The sequence below is a fragment of the Quercus robur genome, chromosome 6 (genome assembly GCF_932294415.1).
Source record: "Quercus robur chromosome 6, dhQueRobu3.1, whole genome shotgun sequence".
Lineage (NCBI taxonomy): Eukaryota > Viridiplantae > Streptophyta > Magnoliopsida > Fagales > Fagaceae > Quercus > Quercus robur.
In genome coordinates, this window is record NC_065539.1 from 11890390 (window position 1) to 11910901 (window position 20512).

The 20512-nt window shown below is 34.8% G+C and overlaps 1 protein-coding gene across 1 annotated transcript; it reads right to left on the reverse strand.

Annotated features, from left to right (window-relative positions):
* Window positions 1–10269: 10269 nt before the first annotated feature.
* On the reverse strand, window positions 10270–19389 carry LOC126732772 (zeaxanthin epoxidase, chloroplastic). Its single transcript, XM_050435776.1, has 16 exons — window positions 18713–19389; window positions 17036–17198; window positions 16748–16822; window positions 16239–16339; window positions 15971–16086; window positions 14586–14797; window positions 14155–14246; window positions 13615–13729; window positions 13419–13522; window positions 12910–12955; window positions 12718–12782; window positions 12524–12610; window positions 12210–12264; window positions 12012–12100; window positions 11833–11920; window positions 10270–10519 (listed from the first exon to the last, which is right to left on the reverse strand). Exons 1-16 carry the CDS (start codon window positions 19222–19224, stop codon window positions 10442–10444), a joined length of 1998 nt encoding a protein of 665 aa, XP_050291733.1. The 5' UTR covers window positions 19225–19389; the 3' UTR covers window positions 10270–10441.
* Between the last annotated feature and the right edge of the window lie 1123 nt (window positions 19390–20512).

A 20512-nucleotide genomic window follows, 5' to 3' on the forward strand; every position in this document is an offset into this window, starting at 1 on the left:
AATGGACCAGGGCCACAAATTATTGGACCCCACAGAATATATAATGTAATTTGCATTCAACATTATATAGTGATATATATAAAATCTGTAGGGTCTATATCTTTAATTTCTAATGCCTATTTTGTTTGGATTTTTTAGCCGAAAATTAAAGAGTTTGGCTCAAATAGAATAAAATTTTCATAATTTTCAATCTAAAATTTTAGAGAAAACTTGAATTTTTGAGCCAAAAACTGAAAATGCAACATATAAAAAGAATCAATTTAAGGCTCAATTAGTCCAAAATGAATTGAAATTGATCGAAGTGAACCAAAATGCTACGTAGATGTGGCTAAAAGGGAATGTAGCAATAATAAATGCTACGATTCAATTTATAGATATTATATAGATTTATAAGATTTATATGAGCAAAATTTGTACTCACTACAGTATCATTAAAAAACAATTAGGAATTTGTTTATTATGTTGTTGATGTAACACTAACCAATCATGTCACTTTGAAAATTATTTTAGTTGGTAAAAAATATCGATTAAATGTTCTTTTTATATTAAAAATATAAATGAAAACGTTCGTGTAGGGACACGATTATTTAACGGCCCAAGAATAACATTGGGCTCGCACATGAAAGATCCCTCACAATATGATTTGTAGAGAGTGGGCTTAAAAGGCTTGCCTTTGATTACGGGGCGATGGTCCGGACTTGATTTTAGGCGAACTCATGTAGAAAAAGAGTTCGACCTGAACATCCAAGCTCTACAGCTTCATAACTTGAGGGATTGGACTCCTCGGAATTTGTCCGAGGAGCATTAGGCTCTTCCCCCGGTTACCCGGCGGTGGGTTTTTTTGCGGTGTGCATACATTGTTAAAGTATTTTCACCCCTGGAGTCTTTCTCCCGGAGGCGGGATGGGAGGCTCTACTCTTTGGCCATCCTCCCCTTTCCTGATTACTTTACCTTTTCTTTTATACTAGCCTACGTTCGCTGTCCTTCGTCCACGTGTAGGGTCAACCTTTCTAAGACTGATATTTGTCCCGTCAGTCTAATCCCAGAATCGTTGGGGGTTGGTTGATAAAGCCGAAGAATCCGGATCTGTTAGGTGCAGAGTCTTATCTGGGAGGGGCAGTAAGGGCAGCTTTCCCGAGATATTTTAGATCCTCTTTCAAGTTTATTCCTATACCTTTTTTACCCTTCTTCTCAATGGAATTTTGGGTCTGCCGAGAACTGAACTGTCCTCGGCTGCATCTCCGGGCCATTTTGTTCTTTATATTTTTGAGTTTGGGCCATAGCCTTCTTCGGCTTGGGCCTTTGGACTCCCCTTGAGCAAGTGGGCCTGGCCCATAAATTATTGGACCCCACAGTTCGTTATTTAAAAAATCTTATTGTTTGATTAATATTAATTTTAAAAATGCTTAAATGACTTCCTGTACTAATAGACTTGGGCAAAATAATTAAATTAACTAACTCCTTTAGTTATTTATTAATAGATCTCACAGTTGAAATAGACTGAAATGGATCGAAATGCTATACTAATGTGACTCAACAAGAGTGTAACAACAATAAATACTACACTTCAGCTTTTAGAAATATTTATATAAATATATATATATATATATATATTATATAGATAATAAACAAATAAACTCTATACAAAGTATATTTCATAATGATATTAGTTAAAAATAGTTATTGCATATACAGCTTAATGTAATTACATCCATTTAAAAAAGGGTGAAGGGGAGGAAGGGAATTAGACATTTTCATCCTAAACTATACCTCAGTCATTTTACACTTATTCCCCTGAACTACGAAAATGCATTATCGGCCCCCTAAACTAAATTTGTGTAACACTTTACCTCCTCTCGTCACTTTCTTAGTTAAATCTAACAGAATGTAGCATTAAAAGGAAAATCTACCCTCTACATTTTATTTTTTTTTGGAGGGAGGGGTAAATTGATTTTATATGCTAAACTCCATTAGAGTTAACCCCAAAACAGACGATAGGGGGTTAAGTGTTATGGAGTTATAACTTTAAGGGGTCAAACGTGCATTTCAATAATGCAAAGGGTAAAGTGTAAAATATGGTATAGTTTAAAGTAGAATAGTGAGTAAATTTTCCCACACACACATATATATATATATATATATATAGTTCACATAATATAGTTTCTTGAGATAGGGGAAGCACTAATACCAAGTTGTTGTAAATTTGGTTAATTATAGTGAAATAGAAATTGAAAAATAGAACAAAAACACTCACAAAGAGCATAGGGATTTATGTTGTTCGGCTTTATGCTTAGAATTATAAGTTATTGGAGTCAGCTCATATATATTTTTTAGCCAACTAATCCATAGGCCTTATGGGTGTAGCGATGCAGAATAGAGATACTCAAGGTCATGAAAAGTTAGTTTGTGGATCAAATAATACTTTTAGGGAGGGGGGGGGGGGGGCGAGGAACAATGCTCCCTGCGATATGATATAGTAAAATCAAGGGTATTTTAGGGATTTGTGTTGAGTAGGGTTATGCTATATAAATACTGTTGTAACCCCAATTTCTCATTTAGTGAATTAATAGTTGCTCATTCCTATGTCGAATCACATAAAACGTAGTAGAGACTCACAATTGAAACGCACTGTCAAATCACATTAGGGTCATATTTTATTTAGTTGTCATAGGATATGACAAAACGCATTTTACTTATATTTGGGTAGTTCTAAATGGATTCAAGAATATCATAAAGTATGTTGAAAAGACTTTACAGGTGGTACTATTGAAGTCATGAAGACTACACAAAGAAACAAGTGTGAAAAGCTGAAAATTGATGGCTCAATACTTGCTTCTATCGAGAATAAAGGAATCCCGATACCTCTCAATCTATCAAGCTTCGTAGATCCAAATTTCTCAGATCTGATTTTCAGCCCATGATGACTTGGTTTTTCTAGGGTTTCATTATCTAACCTACTAAATGATATAAAAGCTTTATTTTACAGCCGTCATCATACATAGAGACTCACAGAGAATCTACATACTTCGTGTGAGTTCTTATGCACCTTAGGATTTTGTAACCAAATTGCTTTCTCTTCTTCAAGTATGTAGTGAAGAACTTTGCATCCAACAGGAAGTTTCAAGTTGCTGGAAGTTAGTCACAGATGGGATGTTTGTGTAATTGAATAAGTCTCTACAAAATCAAGTCTAATTAGAGATTAGCGTAAGGATTCTACTGTAGGTAGGTACTTTGGGATAAGTCAAGAGGGTAAGATTCATTGTACTTGTAATCACTTAATTCTTAATTAGTGGATTTTGGGAGTGGTGACTTGAAATTCACCCAGAGGGGTTTTTACCTTGTGAAGGTTTTCCCCATTAGTCAATAAATCACTGTGTCAAATTTATTTTTTACTGCACTCTAGATTAGAATTGTGATTTGTTGGTGCCTCCACAATATTGCATGTAATTTGACCTGATTAATTAAGTAGAGTAATTGAATTAATTAACTGGGATCTATCTATAACTCAACACAAAGTATGAACAATATCGAGAAGGATAGGTTTAGTAGCAAAATAAAAAGATTACAATAAGAGTTGTGCTAGTGACATAACAAATTATCGCAACATTTTCATAACAGCTGAGGAGTCAGTTCCTCATAGGTCAAAATAAAATAAAATAAAATACTAAACTAGAACCCACCATAATTAAAAATAAAGGTATTGCGAAAATGTTGTGAAATTTTGTTACGTACATATAATTTCTCTTGTACATATAATTTTTCTTATAATAATAATGCACGCCTACTCACGAACTCAAACTCCAAATACATCAATAAAATTCTCTCTTACAAAGGAACACAATAAAGAAAATCTTCCTTCACTATTCGCAGATCATTGTGCATTTTTTTTTTTTTTTTTTTTTGAGGGAAGGATGAATGTGCATTTGGCAAGCACAGAATGAAAAAATAATAATAAAACTTTTTGGGTTTTTAGAGCATATTATGGTGGGCCACATAACTGATCAACAAAGTGCATCCAAACATGACAAACATTTATATCTCAACTAGTATTTTCAAATCCCCCATCCCAAATATCAAATTATCAAATATATATATATATTAATATATATATTTATATTAAAGGAGATGAGTTTAACTTCGTAAAAGTTACACCCTTTTTAAACCGTAGATTTGTATGAGATCTAATGGCTAAAAAAGTCAATTGCCTATGTCATTGTGAAACATGTATTATTTGCCACACCAGCTAACCAAATTAATTGTAAAGAGTATTATATTATTTTTCTACTTTCTCTTTCTCCCTAATTAATTTGTCCCTAACCTTGCACAAGTGCTAGTCCTAACTTTCTAAGAGCATTCCCATCAGATGTTCTATAAATATACCATTTTGACACATCAAAAAGCATACTTTATTATTTTAACACACCATTTTACAATTCACTATACATCACATCTCCTATTTTTCAATTCTATACATTAAAATAATATATAAAATATTAAAAAAACCTTCAATAAAAAAAAAAATACAAAATAAAAACCCAACACCATACACATACACAAGCACAAAACTGTAACAAACTCACCACCATATACAAGCACAGCCCACCACCACCACCCACAATTACAACCTATTGTGAAATTTTAAAGTACTCACAAGTGTACGAACCATACCGAAGTATAGTTTGACAAGAACGAGATCGAACCCATAGGGACTTGAACGAACATAGGAAAATTAAACAAATCTTAACCAAATTAATCCTAATATAGTTTAATAAAAATTGGTTGTTTGAAATTAAATATACTAAGCAAATAATTAAACTAAGCAAAGATAAAATATAAAAGCAGTAAAGAAACGTAAACAATCTGGAGATAGGAATTAAGGTTTTGGAATCCACCTTATTAATTCATATTAGTATATATTTATAATCATTAATTTTTCCAAACACTACATGATAATCTAGAAACCAATCTTGCTACCATGGAAAATATTATCATTAAAACTTCTATTTAAATATCTAAAACATGTTCTTCTTCACTTCTTAAGTATAAAATCAAATCATCAATTGTATCCATTGACAAACAAATCACAAAAGATATCCAATTTTATAATTGTTGATGGCCATTTTGGAAGCCCAAGTGGAAAGGAGAAGCCCAACAACACGGACAGAAAAGAATTGGTAAATGGATAGAAAACTCATTAAGCTTAAGCGGTAGGAATAATGGATCACAGGCCCATGAGATTAAAAAATGGATCTTGAGGGGGTAAATGGGCTTAAAAGAGCCCGAAAAGAGAGGAAATAGCAAACCATGGGCAGTATATGATGTGAAAAAGTGAGAATGGGCCACGACAGACCCAAAGTAATGAAAGCAAAGAAAGTAAAGGGTTGATGGCAAGCCCATGAACCCTAAGGATGAGAGATAATGCAATTGGGCCGGAGAAGTTCAAAGAACTCAGTAAAAGCCCATGGAAATGCAAAGTTAAAAAAAGGGCCAAGGAAAGCAAATGGGCCAGGGACACCCAAGAGAAAACAAATGAGATACAGGAGCCCGCCAGTGATGTAATAAAAGAACCAATGGCCGTACTAGGCCATTACAAGAAGAATAAACGGCAGGCCCAAAGATGCCCAGCACAATTGAGGCAAATAATTTCGTAGCAGGAATGATAGAGTGGTATAGCAGGAGATGGTAGTAGGAAAAAGGGTGAGCTGAAGAAAGGCAAAGCCCATCGTCAAGCAAGGCCCAGCCCCTAGTGGGGCAAGCCATAAAGGAAAGGAGAACCAGAAAATAGTAAAAAACGGACGGCAGACTGTGCAAGCCAACCACGGCAAACGCATGAGCAGCAGGCAGATTTTGGACATACATGGAAGAGAGGCACCTGCAAGGCTCAGACCTTACCAGCCTGTACCTAGCTAATACAGGACACGGTAAGGTCATGGGTCAGAGGTAAGAGGGCATGGTTTGGCAGTGGGGAGAGGGGAAAAACCTATTTTAAGGTTCCTGCTTGGGCTCTTTTGGGGGAAGTGTCCTGCTTGGATGACATACCACCCAAAAGAAGCAAAACTGAGTTGGAACCACTAGGTGCATGCCATAAGGGATAGGGAGAGAGAAGGCACCCACACCATAGTAGGGAAAGGTGTCACTGCAGACAAACAAACAAAATAATTTTCTTTTGTCAGGCGATGGGGGGTGGCACATAGACAAAGCAGTGGTGGTCGGCAAGTATACCAAGACTAGACAAAGGTGGTTAAGAGCTAAAATGGTAAAACCTGGTCACGGCAGGCACTGTAAAGAGGCATTTGTCGTAAACAGGGAACAACAACACGCACCACGGTATTAGGAATTCGAAAACCAGGAAATAGAAAACCAGTATTAAGAAAAAGAGGAAGAAAGAAAGAAAAGATAAGAAAGGGGAATATTAGAGGAGAAGGAAAGAAAAAGATAAAGAGTTAGAGCGGCAGGCATGCACCAATAGGTTGATTCCCTCTCTCCCTTTCAAAGTCCTGCCCTTTGCCAGAAACAAAGAGTTCTCTTGTGCACCAGCCATTTAGGTCCACTTCCCTCAAAGTGATTACTTTCCACGGCAGGATCTCCTTGGGAGATTATTCACTTTGAGAAGAGGCATTCTTCTCTCTCTAGTTTTGGTCCTGCGGATCAGATTTAATCTGATTTCTTTCCTCTTTTAATTAACTCATATACTATCCACTTGTTTCCCTTATTTTTCTTATAAAAAATAATTGTTGTTATACTGTGATCATCTTTTCTTAAGTAGGGATTATCTATTTACTTTAATAAAGAAGTCAAAGCACTTTCTTTTATTTTATTATTATTATATCTACCTGCCACGACTCATCTGAAACAGTTCTGTCCACCGTAAGCGTACTCCTAGCAGACGAGGCATAATTTGCACACATGCTGGACCAAATTGAGTTGCAATTGGACCGGTCTCAACTCTCTTACTCAGAATATTTGGGCCCAGAACCGTAGGAGGCAGCCCAGCCCGATTTAACCAAAAAAGCCCACTACAATAATCAATAAATAATAAACCAAGCATTCAATAATTAAGATAAATCCTAAATCATGAGAAAAACATGTTTGAACTCATATCTAGGTGCAGTTTGGATTGAGATGAATCCTGTGTTTGCGTTTGTGTTTTTTATTTTTTATTTTTTATTTTTTTTACCCAGAAGCACGTGAACACAGCTACCAGTGGGTCCCATGCATAGTGCACGGGACCCACACCACTTTCAACGTCCACATATTTGTCTGCTATGACACTGTTAGTGGGTCCATGTACTGTTTATAGGATCCACAAATCTCAACTTTTTCATAAAAAATGGGTCCCACGATACTATTTACACATTTAAAAATTATTTTGTTACAGTGTTTTCAGTTTTCATTTTCAGTAACAATAAGTTCAATCCAAACAGACCCCTAGAATCTAATCTTAGTCAATTGATATGAAATAAGAACAATTTAAATTATTAAAGAACAACTATTGTGGGAAAAATCAAATCACATAAAAAATATTGATAATCATTAACAAGATTTCATCCTCAACCTTAATTATAAATTTAGCTACTCATAGTAATTGAAAGAAAACACAAATATAAAATACTAAGCATTAAACTAGACAAATTATTAAAACTAACTGTCATGGAAGAAAAACAAAGAGGTAGCCGCCACCTATATGTTCAGCTCCCAGCCGTCCTCTGAATTTTGCCCTAAATAGTCTTTAAATAGATCAAGGAATCCTATTACAAGTTGAATTCCCGTCTAGAGAAAATCTCAGATTTTTAGGCTTCACTTAACTGACAATTTTGGCCCATTTAACATCAGAATTCATACTTTTGGTAAACTACAAAGTTGTAGCCCTTTAAGTTAAATTTCCAGCCCAACTTGAATCATCACAATTGGACATATGAGTTGAAAGTTATGTCAAAAATACTAACTGATGTGTAGGCTGAAATCCTAATCCGAATTGGACTTGGATTCAGTGCAAATTTTCTTTGATTCATTGCTCCAATTGGACTTAAATTTATTGGGTTGACATTTTTTAACTTTATCATGGTCATTGTAAAAGTAAAGTCCACTAGCTTTCTTCTTTGCACAAATCAACTTATTTAATTCCATTTTCTTACAAAAGACAAATTCACGCAATAAAATTCAATTAAGCACAAAATTGATTATTTAGTATTATTCCAAAACCAAATATAAAATGCATGAATTAACTCAAAATAAGTATGATAATACTTTCTAATAATGATATAAATATGCAAAATTAAGGTATCATCAATGCACATCACAACCTGCTACCACCAACAACAATCCACTAGCCACCACCACCACCACCTAATACTACTTTTTTTTTTAAATCCTCAAAATCAACGCAACTCTCAAAAAAAAAAAAAAAAAAAAAAAAAACTGAAGAGATGAATTCACTCCATTTATACAACCCAAATCACATGGAATCAACCCAACTCCACCACCACCCACAATCACATGGAATCCACAACCCAAAAAAAAAAAAAAAAAAAAAACTGCCCAAATCCACCACCATACACAAGCATAGCCCACCACCACCAACAACAATCCACCGGCCACCACCATCACCCAATACTATTTTTTAAAAAATCCCCAAAATCAATACAAAACTCTCAAAAAAAAATGAAGAGATGAATCAACTCCATTTATACAATCCAAATCACATGGAATCAAGCCAACTCCACCACCACCCACAATCACATGGAATTCACAACCAAAAAAAAAAAACCGCCCAAACTTACATGCGATCTCCACCAATCGACCTCATCGGTGTGGCCGAACTCCATGGTGAGGGTTGATCTCAATGACAACGGTCTATGTGGAGAAAAAAGTAGAGAGAGAGAGAGAGGCGCAAAGAAAGTGACAAAAAAAAAGAGGGAGAGGTGAAGATTCTGGAGAAGAAAGAAGAAGAAAAAAGAAAGAGAAAGTGAGAGAAGATAAAGGGAGAGGCGGAGAAAGAAAGAAGAAAAAAGAAAGAGAGAGATGAAAGAAAGTCATAAAAGAAGAGAGAGAAAATGAATAAAAAATTATTTTTTTAGCATTTTCATCCGTACCGTTCCAAAAATGGAACGGTACTGTTCATGTGTGCCAAATATTATAACATTTAGAACATCTCAAAAGAGGTATTTTTTGGTATTTAGTATGCCAAATGTCAAATATTTGGCATTTTACACCTGATGGGAATGCTCTAAGGGGTGGATGTTCCTTAGCATGGCCTATCCCTTTATAATACTTACGTATTATAATTATGGTATGATTTTTATTTTTATTTATTCCAACGGTCTTGCTATGGTGACTTTTGTAACATCGCAACAAGTCTAATCCTTAGAGATGAAGATAGAAATGATCTTCTCTATTTTATTTAACCATGGAAAAATAGTTTAAACTAAGTCCAATCCTCAGACATAAAGATAAAAAAATGATCGGATTGTAAAGATCATGATAAGATAGAAATGATCATTTTTCTTTCTTTTTTTTAGAAGAGGCAACTATCAAAATCTTATCCTCAATGTTAGTGATTAGAATTTGTTTTTAATTCAAATTTATCTTCTCTATATATTGACTCTAATATTTTCATAACTAAAAAAAAAAAAAAACATTAGTGTTAAATGAATCTCTCTCTCTCTCTCTCTCTCTCAACATTTAAAGAGGTTTTAATAAATATTACATAGTCTTCTCCTCGCTAAATGTGATTATAATAATTAATAAATAAGGTACAAACAACAACAAAAAAATTAAAAAAAAAATTAAAAAAAAAACTTCTGAATTAATTTAGTTGGTGTGGCAGGCAATAAATGTTTAATAATGACATTAACTATTGACATTTTTTAACCATTAGATCTCATTGAAATATACGGTCTAAAAATGATAACTCTTGTGCAGTTATATCAATAACTTAAACATATCTCGTATTAAAGTGCTAAAGTGCACGTAAACATGCTTCTGTAATAAGGATAAGAATAGCCAAAAAAGAGAGATCACCAAAGTCAGCTAATCGTTCTATGTTTCGTACCGTGAAAAATTAATTTAACGGGCACGAACATGTCAAACTTTTTCTATACTGCTAATTTTACTACAAAACCCAAACCTCATGATTTAAATTTCGGACATCATTATGTCTGGCTTGATTGTGAAAGAGCCATGTTTGTTCTCTACATTTATTGGCCCATATATTACGAACAAGTGAACTCAATTATAAGTTGAAAGTTTAAATAGGAAATAAAACCTGGATTTCAAAATGAATAATCATAAAATTTATGAAGGTTTGAAATATAATATTTCTTGTATAAGTTATCCTTATTATCACTCAGCAATATGCGGCAGATTTACATTGCTTTACCACTCCGAATAAATGCTGTACAATTCCTGTGTATTCTAAAGAAAATGAAACTTAAAAGATTTTTCACACCGTCTGGGGGATTCCACTATCCACTGCTGCATCCTTTGGAGAAGTCCTCAATACCTTAACTCGAAATCTTGCCTGCACATTTCTCGGATGCTTAGAATGTACACAACACAATCATAAGCGAAGAAAAGACATGCCTTATAACAATTATTTTTCAGGCTGGCTAACTGGCAGAGCAACTTAAAATCATTAAAAACAAAAACAAATTTTTTTTTTTTAAAAAAAAAAAAAAATGAAAAACACCGAAGGGGAAAATTTAGAAACTATTTAATTTGCAAGGTAGAATTCACTTTCACTACATATTTGATACAGATATAAATAAAGAGGGATGAACAGTCATGAAGAATAATAACAAGAAAACTTGACAATACACTTCTTATAGTTCTCAAAGATGATAACATATAAACAATCCACTATTTTTATTTAGGTTTATATCTAATCCAACCTGCAAGAAATGGAGGGATTTCATATACATGTTCTGCCAAACAACTGAAAATAATCATGTAAATAGAAGTGTAATAATAGAAAGAAAATTCCATGACCTATTTGTTATCCCCCGCCGCTCCCTCTCTTCTTCCCAAAAAGAAAAAGAAAATAATATAAAGAAAATAATCATGGTTATCATAAAATTTATACAGTTTGTTTCTAACCAATATAATATATATGAGGTTGACTGACTCCACTAAAGTAAACCATAATAATGCGGGAGACGCAAGAAGATTATTATTTAGTATTATTTATGTTTGTAAGTCAATTGTATTTTTATGTTTTAGGTCCCAGTAGTTTATTAGGCTATTAATATATATGAGGTTGACTCCATTAAAGTCACTAATTAAATATGTTAATGTGGTTTCTACAAGATGGACCAATTCAAAACAGTTATGTTGGCTCAGAGAAAATGCATGAAAGTGGGTGATAGAACTAAATAATGAATGTTCACCGGTTGGACAAGATAAACGCAAAGGCCATCCCTACAATTTGTTTCCTCCAAAAGCAGGAATTGTTGCCATTACCTTTGGCTAGCAGTATTCCCCCAGGTTTGTCTTTTAACTAATTCTGAAACTTACCAGGTTTGTCTTTAACTAATTCTGAAACTTATGTTAGATTGCATAAGCAATGAAATATATGCATAGAGAATAAAGCCTCCAAATCTTTGAAGTAAAATAAAGACGTGCTTCCTTCCCCCCCCCACCCCCTCCTCCCCCTTCAAAACCTAACCCACCCAAAAAATAGAACTTCATTGGTATCCGTCGATTATGTTAAGCATATTTTGCTTCCAAAGCTAAGCATGCTCAGTCAGCCAACATGCACCTAATCCAAATTCAACAGACATGATAAATATTCATTAGAATTAATGCAGTAAGATCAACTGTAGGGATAATCCACACCTTCTTATCAGAACCAATCTCAATAACATCTGATGGATGGAATTGAGTAGGAAAATTTTGAGGTATCCGATACCGTCTCTCTTCAATACTGCACAGGTAAGAGAATAAAATTAGTAAAAGGAAGATTGTATAATCAGAATGACAAAAAAAAAAAAACTGCCCTGCTTTCCATTACTTACTCTGTGATCCAGGTACCATGTTCACTTCGCAAGTCAGTCACGAAGAAGGCACCATCCTTATAACTAATACGTGCATGCATTTCAGAAACCTAATATAATAAAACACTGGTTATTTAATCTTGAATACCAAAGGCAGAGGAAGTGAGTTTTTTCCAGCAAATCAAATAAAGAAGCTAAGAAAGCAACTGGCTATGTCACCTGTGGCAAGGATATAGCTATCGACATCCCTGGGAGGTCCTTGTGTACTATGCTCCTGCAGTTGAAATAAAACATAAGAGAAAGTTCTTTTTCATGAGAAAAATTATTAATGAATATCAATGATAGAAGGTAGTTGAGAACAGAACAATAAAAAATTGGTGCATTGGGTAGGATTGTCAAATAAAGGGATAATGATCCCTATTTTAATTTAAAAAATAGAATAGTTGCTCAAACATTAGGATTTGTATATGATAAATCAGAAAATCAGGCTTTATCAAAGTATAAATAGGTAGGTCTCATCCAAAATTTCATACCCTATAATGCAGGGATTGCTCTCATCTCTGCTTAAACAAATAGGTTGTGAAATGCCTGTTTCATTTCCACATGGCAACAAACACCACCTACAAACAAACAAGACAGATAAAAACACCAATGACAGTGGCGTGCATACATTAACTGAGATATGCCAAGACATGACCTTCAAAAACAAATAGGTTCATGGACATACTCTCCATTAGTGGCACGCTCCAATGCATCATCATCTTCAAACCATTGGCGTAACTGATCATTTGCCTTCACAGATAATTGATCACATATCAGCATTTAGATCAAAATAGAAACCAATGCTGCTTTTAATCACAAAATGAAATAGGCTACACTTCTCTGTGAAGTTGAATACAATATTACTTAACCAACATACTTTGTCTGAGAGTCTGCAGGATAGTGACCTTCCTTCAAGTTTTGAGCTGCAAAGAAAAATATGATTCATTGCCAATATAAAAACATTGACAGCAAAAATGGTCTTTCCTTCTGCTTAATTCAAATTTTGAACTAAAAAATTATGAAATAAACCTTATTTCAGCTCTTATTATGGTTTCTCGTTCTTGCACTTACCATTGGCCCAGATTTCTAATGCATGATGTATAAATTCATAGAAGCATGAAAGCTTAAAAGTGGAAGAAGTATGTTCATAATATGTGTTTAGAATGCACAGAAAATTTCTAAAACATTGAAGAAAATCTAAAATCCTGACTAAACTATTTTATGGGACATCTAAACTTGAGAAGCTTCCATGTAGAAAAATAGCTTTAACACATGGAAATCAATGACTGTTTTCATTACCGGTCATGTGAAGTTCAGAAATAAAGGTCAGAAGAAAATTAAGATAACAGCTAGAGCACACTGAAAAAAGGGTTCTTAAGATCTTACCTGTTACCACCAAGGACCCAACTTAGCATCAAGGGCATTGCCAGGTCAATAAAAACTCTCCCTCCAACTCTCCCTGGATGTGGTATCCTAAACTTCGTCAAAAACTGAGAGGTTGCAAAGGCATCATCAATATCCATGCAACATACTGGCCAGGTTGATTTAATTGATTATTTTGTGCATTTATAAATAATCCTACCGACAATGGGCCGAGTCCTATGCCCAAGTAAGGCTTGTAAGTTGAAGCCATAAGTGCAGCCATTCTTGCCAATCCATGAATAATGGCAACACGTAATTTTCTAGCATTCTCATATCTGGGGGACCAAAGAGAAAGGGCATGTGTTATCATATAATTGCGGTCTATCAAACTCCAAGCCAGCCAAACTTTAAACAAGAGTTTAAGACCATAAAATTTACAATTGAGAATTATGCAAAATGTGATTTATCAATGCAACTCATCACAACAGTTCTATTTCCAACTTTTTAAGGTTTAACCCAAGGGTCACCATACTGACTGAGGACCACACCCCATGGAATGGAGGTCACTGGTTCAATCTTCCCCTCACCCCCTGGGGTCATTTATTCACTTAATAAAAAATGTTCCACACATCCCCTTTCTTATACATGTTTTCCCCCTTAATTTTCTTTTATAATGTCTCACAGTTATACAAATATCAGGTAATTATGCAGTTCAAACCTTAAAATTGAACTTTCTTTGGAATAGTAAACAGCATATTACCTCTTAAGAGAAGTAACAACATCAATAGGAGTTCCTGATTCACTACTTTCTTTCCATGATTTATCAAGCTCCACTGCAAGTTGATAACCATCCTGTCATGATGACATAAATGGTTCAAACACATTTGACCTCATTCTTGAATTGGGATTTGCTGAATTCGTAGTCTCATATCCTTTTGACCATCTAATGAAAAGCTGAGATAAACATTGTTTATTTCTGTAGTCTACAATGAAGAGACCAATAAAAAAAAAATCTGCAGAAGTTTCGGAAAATGAAAACATGGAAGATGAAGAAGAAAAAGTGCTTGTCACATCCCACAATTTCGGCAACGCTTATCTCGAGTTGATGAGGAGTGATAAAACTGTAAACCATGATGATCATTAACTTGAAATGGGATAAAGTGTATCAAACCAAAACAAAGCAAGGTATACCTCAATGGCCATGCATCCCCCTTGACCCATATTTGGCTGCATAGCATGGACAGAATCCCCAAGCAAGGTCACACGACCCTTTCCCCAAGTTAAAATTGGTATACGATCATATATGTCACGTCGAAGAATTGCATCTTCATCTGTGGCAAGTATCAGATCTATTACATTATCACACCAGCCCCCAAATATTTTAAGCAGCCTTTCCTTTTTACCTGTAAAAAGGAAAACATTAACAAATGATAAGTAAACATCCATTTTTTTTCTTTTCTTTTTCTAAATCTGTAAAAAATAAGTAACAATAACCGAAATAACACCATCCAATTTTTCCCCCAACTTTCTGGTCACAGCAAAAATGTCTACACACATTCTATTATTAGGGACAGAATTCTCAGATATGTATTATCTTTTGAGTTTAACCCGACAAAATATATATATATATATATATATATTGATGACACTTAAGATGAAACTTGAACCTTTCCTTCATATAGTTCATGCTATAAGGAAGATATACTAAATCTACATGTGTCTCTCATTGAAATTTTGGCAACTCCGATTAGGATATGAGTGTTGGCCAATTCCATGACAATGATTATAATCAGATTTCATGATTGGGTGTAACTGATTCCTGTAAGAGTTTGTTATAAGTTGTCTTGGAGCTGCCTTGAAGAATTGAAGACTGGAAAACTTGACTTAAGCAAAAAATATTCTTGTTCCAGCAAAAGGTAAAGCCACCCGATCGGCCTGACTTTCCCAAATGCCCACCACCAGTAGGCCAGTAAACTTCTATTGCAATTCTGAGGTCAACTTGCTACAGATTGAGAAAATTTTGGTTTTGCTCAAGTAAAAGTATAATGAATTTGAGATTTCTTCTCACTACCTCAAGTGAGATCACATGATTAGTTTTCCTGTTCCCTTTTGAAATAGGTTTTGTGCTGCATCTTTTAACCCTATTGTGCACCTATATAAATCATAATTTGTAAAATTTTTGCCACACCCTACGCAAAATTGAAAAAATCTAGTGCTTAAACTGAAAATCCTTTTTCTTTCACCCATCTTGTGATCCCAAAGTAAGAGATTGTGACATTAATTTGAAACCACAAAAACTTTTTTACCATCCAGACTGAAGATATGAGAATGAAAACCAACTTGACTAACACTAAACAATCTATTATTACTTTGTGTATTTCCTGCAAACTCTGTTTTAATTGTGGCCATTTTCTTTTTTGGCATGATCACCAAAATCTGTTCATATAGATGCATGAATTCCCTATTCACAAACAGACACACATTCACAAAAACAGATATTGTTCTTTTATCCAGGCATTATTTTCACTTCTACTGATTGGTAGTTTGAAAAGCTTAAGCATCTGAAGAGTGAGTACCACGAGGACTATCAACCCCACCAGGTGCTTCCTCATGAAATGCATACCACTGCATTTTTCCTGCACCCACATCTGAAGAAACGAAGTATTGTTTGTGTCCCAAAAATACTCGGTACCTTCAGAAGAGAAGTATAAATATAAGCCTTTATACTTGATATAGAATTATATGAAAAAAGAATGACAATGATCCAAATGCTTGTTAATAGCCTATGGTGTAAGACAATGAAGATGCAAAGCAAACATGTAACTCAAGTGGAATGAAACATACCCAACAGTTTCAATGTCAGCAGGCACAAAATCTGCAATACCAGTATAACAAGTGTAGCCCGAGTAAACAGCTTCCTTTGGTCCAAATAAATTCTTTCTCACCTATTGAAAAGAAAACCATATCTAATATTAGAAATTTAAATTACACCTGTTAGACCATAAGAAATCCTAAAAATGGTAGAACATATCATATGTGTCTCACTCATCCAAAAAAAAAAAAAAAAACCATTTCATTCAGCCTGTTGGCAGATGATGTTTGTCAGGACTTCTGAAATAATGAGAAAATTTCACGGACCAGGTTCCCATGGCTACTTGGTAAGACCAAATTTGAGCTAAGATATCTTACCATACATCATTAATATGTATCCTAATCCCCTCATGCAGACTAATACACTTTTTCATATTGTTATATGTAAACAAAAACTATATATCAAAGAAAGAGAAAGTGAATTACAAATAAAAATGTATTAAAAAAAGGCATGTCTTTATATACAGGGCATTAAAAAATACCTTTGACCATATACCATCAGCTCCAACCAGAAGGTCACCTTCATAACTTTGTCCATCCTCAAGCATCACAGTAACCTAAATTTGGGTTTTAAAAAGAAAAAAGAATAAAATGTCAAAATCTAAGATATATATGAAACACTATCATGTAGAGCACATCAATTAATTAGATGCATATTCCATAAAGAAAGAAACAAAACAAGTGGAAAAGAACTTTCTATTCATCACACTCCTTGGTGATAATGGAAGGACAAACTTCAACAAGTTAACAGCTCAAACTATATTTATTACCTTATCTCCATTATCCTCGAATTTAGTGACATTACTGCCATTTATAATGACATCTTCCCCGACTGCATGAGCAAGAATTTGTTGCAAGGCCATTCTGCTTATAACTCTTGTGACAGGAAGCCCTCGTTCTGCTGCAGGAGTGAATGTGTCAAACTTGACGTACCTGATAATCAACTACATATCAATATATGTGACTAGATGCTTATAATTAGAATTTTCTAGCAATAGGGACCTTAAAAACTACTACAATCCAAAATAAGACAAGAAATTATGTTAAAAAGGAACATTTCTACTTCTGAAGCATTATGGAACTAATCACCAATCTGACTCATCTCTTTTGTTTAAATAACAGTTTAGTTTTATCCTTCTCTCATCATACATGTGCTTTGCAATTCTAGGCCTTTTATTGTAAAACTTCTTGGAATAAAAGCCAGAATCTGGCTGAAGCATGCAAATATGTCACTGAACTAGGTAAGATTGTCTGAAGAAATGGCAAAACAAAAGAAAAATTAAGCTTTAAAATAGTAAAATGGATAAAGCACTGACGCTGCCTTACTAGAGCTAGAGGCGGTATTGGGATAAAAGAAGCTGCAAAAAAAATAAATAAATAAGAACCACTTTAGATATCTATCTTGGATAGACCTCCCTTAGCCTGAATCACTCTGCTGCTACCTTACATTCATATTTGCAGATGAGAGGATCATTTTGTAGCCATGTAATTTCCTTAATTTGGTTCGACTAACTCATCCAATCATGGCTGCCACTCCTCTTAGATGAATTATGTTTTCTTTTCACTCTCTTAGATATGGGTCAAAGAATATTTAAGATGTATAGGGGAAAGCTCTAATTTCGGTCTTCCTGGAACACAAAGCTATGCCATTGTCAACATAAATTACTGGCTTTCAAATTCACCATTATGGACAAAAAAATCCATGGTAGACTGGTAGTAATTGTTGGCAACTAAATAACTTTAGGACTCACAGAATGCTAGTTTGCTGCAGTATAGTAGCAGAGATTCAATTATCCATGACAGGCCTTTCCGTACAAACTGAAGCAATTGCAGCATGCTGACCTGTGGGATGAACTTCGGTTTCCATTGCTTCATTAATTAAATTTGTAAGAATAACTATGTTAACAGATAATGGCATCATACAGACTACACCATGAATTTTCCACAAAATGCTCATGAAGAATGTATTCAAATCACAATATCTGTAATTGGTTCACCATCACTTGAAACCACAAGCGCAGACTACAACATCACTACTCACTGCATCAATTCTGTGAAGATACATCGGGTGTGAGTTGTGCGTGTTGAGTCCCACATCAAGTGTTTAATAGGTAGATAGGGTATTTACTAGGTAGATCTTGGATATATGAGTGATTATGATGAACCCAATTATAACTTCACTAGTCCACTAACAAGTATTAAAAGTATGTGGTTCATTAATTGGCAACTCCTTCTGGAACCCACAAATAGCTAACAAGGTTTCTTCTCTCTTTTTTTGTGAAGAGTAATAATTGTAATTAATTTGTTGTTAAGAGTCACGTTATTCATTAATTGGCAACTCTTCCTCTAAATTCCTTTGACACAAATAAAAAGGAAACAAATTTCGAGCACACCAAAAGGAAGAAGAGCCAAATATATAAAAAGCAAAATAATTTCGAAAAACTTACCAATTACCAGAAATCCCATCAACAAGGCCATTAATCCTATCCCCAGTAATGCACCCAGTGTTCATAACCTCCTCAGCAACATCCAAATCAATAGCTTCCAAAGCAGCCAAAGCATTACTCTGTATCTGAATTGGACCCCTATACTGACCCTCCCCTCTTATAGCACTCAAATCCTTCTCAAACACCACCACCTCAAACCCCTTCTTCTTTGCAGCCAAAGCAAAAACCAGCCCACCAATCCCACCTCCAGCCACAAGTAACCGAAGCTTCTTTCGTGGCTCCACATCGCTTAGCGTTGGTGGTGACACGGTTGGGGCCTCTGCCACTTGGGCTTTGACTTGCACCAGCTTCCTCTGGTGCCGGTTTGTTCTGGTTTTGAAGTGGTGGTTAAAGTGTACATAAGGTGGGAATTCTACTGGGAAGTCTTTGGAAACGAGAACTGGGAAGTGGGTTCTTGAAAAAACTAAGGTGGAGTTCGAGTTGATTGAGTTGCAAAGGACAGTGGAAGCCATTAATGGTTCTCTTGGGAACTGAAAGACTTGTTGATCTTGTGGTTAAACTAAGTTTTTCCGGCTAATAAAGAAAGGGACAGAGAGAGAGAAAGAGTGCGTGTATTGTGCCACTGTGTACGTGTAATTCTGTGTGCGTCTAACTGTGTGTGTTTGGGTGCACGTGGTCCATCCAATCCAATCCATTGGAGGATACATAAAATATATGTAAATTTCCACCAAAATATTAAGGACAAGGATTGTGGTGCACTGAGCACCAATCGTGGATATTGCAATGCCATGTGGCAGTGCCTTGGTGAACCTCGCTCTCACTCTCACACTCTCACTTTCAGTACTGCATTTTCTCTAAGAGGGAAAAAAAAAAATCATTGGCAACACAAGACGTTGATAGTTTCTGTGGTGGCTATGTCTTTGAGAAAATAATAATATCTATCTCAGTGATACTTTTGCAACCAAATGGAAACTGATTGAGTAACAGCCTTTGTTTTTTTCATTAAAAATATTAAATATGGTATATAAATTCTTTTTTTTTTTTTTTAAGGGTAGTGGTGGTGGTGGTAATAACACCATTATCCAAAAAAAGACAATGTCATTGGTGGTTTGTGGGGCCCAATTTGGTCGTAGACACATTATAGTAATCCAATGCGTAGCATTTGGTAGTCTCAAGGGTCAAGACCGAACACTCTGGCCTACCTTACCGAATTTGTAGTGCTCCAGGTCTCCAACCAGTCACACAAGGGGCGAGTCTCATGGAAGGATCAATGTATAGAGTTCATCTCTATGTAAGAGCTTGAAACACAGCTTTAAAACTATGTAAATATTTTTCCCAAATTTCGAGTATCTTTTAAAAATTGGCCTTTAGCAAAATAAATTAAAATAGATATTAAGTAATGTAAGAGTACCAACAAATGAGATAATTAAAATAGCTTTTAAGACCAAATTTGACTAAAAATGCTGCTAGGCTGATAAGAATGCTCTTACAACCATTTTGGGACTTGGAGGATGGTAGTTGAATTTTTTTTTTTTTTTAATGTTATTGTAAAAAGTGATTCCAAGATTTGTGTGAAGGCATTGCTAAAGTCAAGCAATGATGATTCCTAAAAATTAGCGGTTTTCAATGCTAATCTTTTTTAGTCCCTATATTTTGGGGCCACTATTAATCTAGCTCTCTATATTTTGGTAACAATTAATTTGGTCTATATTATTTTCAACTTGGAACTAAATTGATAGTAAGTTGAAAATAATAGAAATCTAATTGACTGCTACCAAAGTTGTATTTTCACCAAAAATT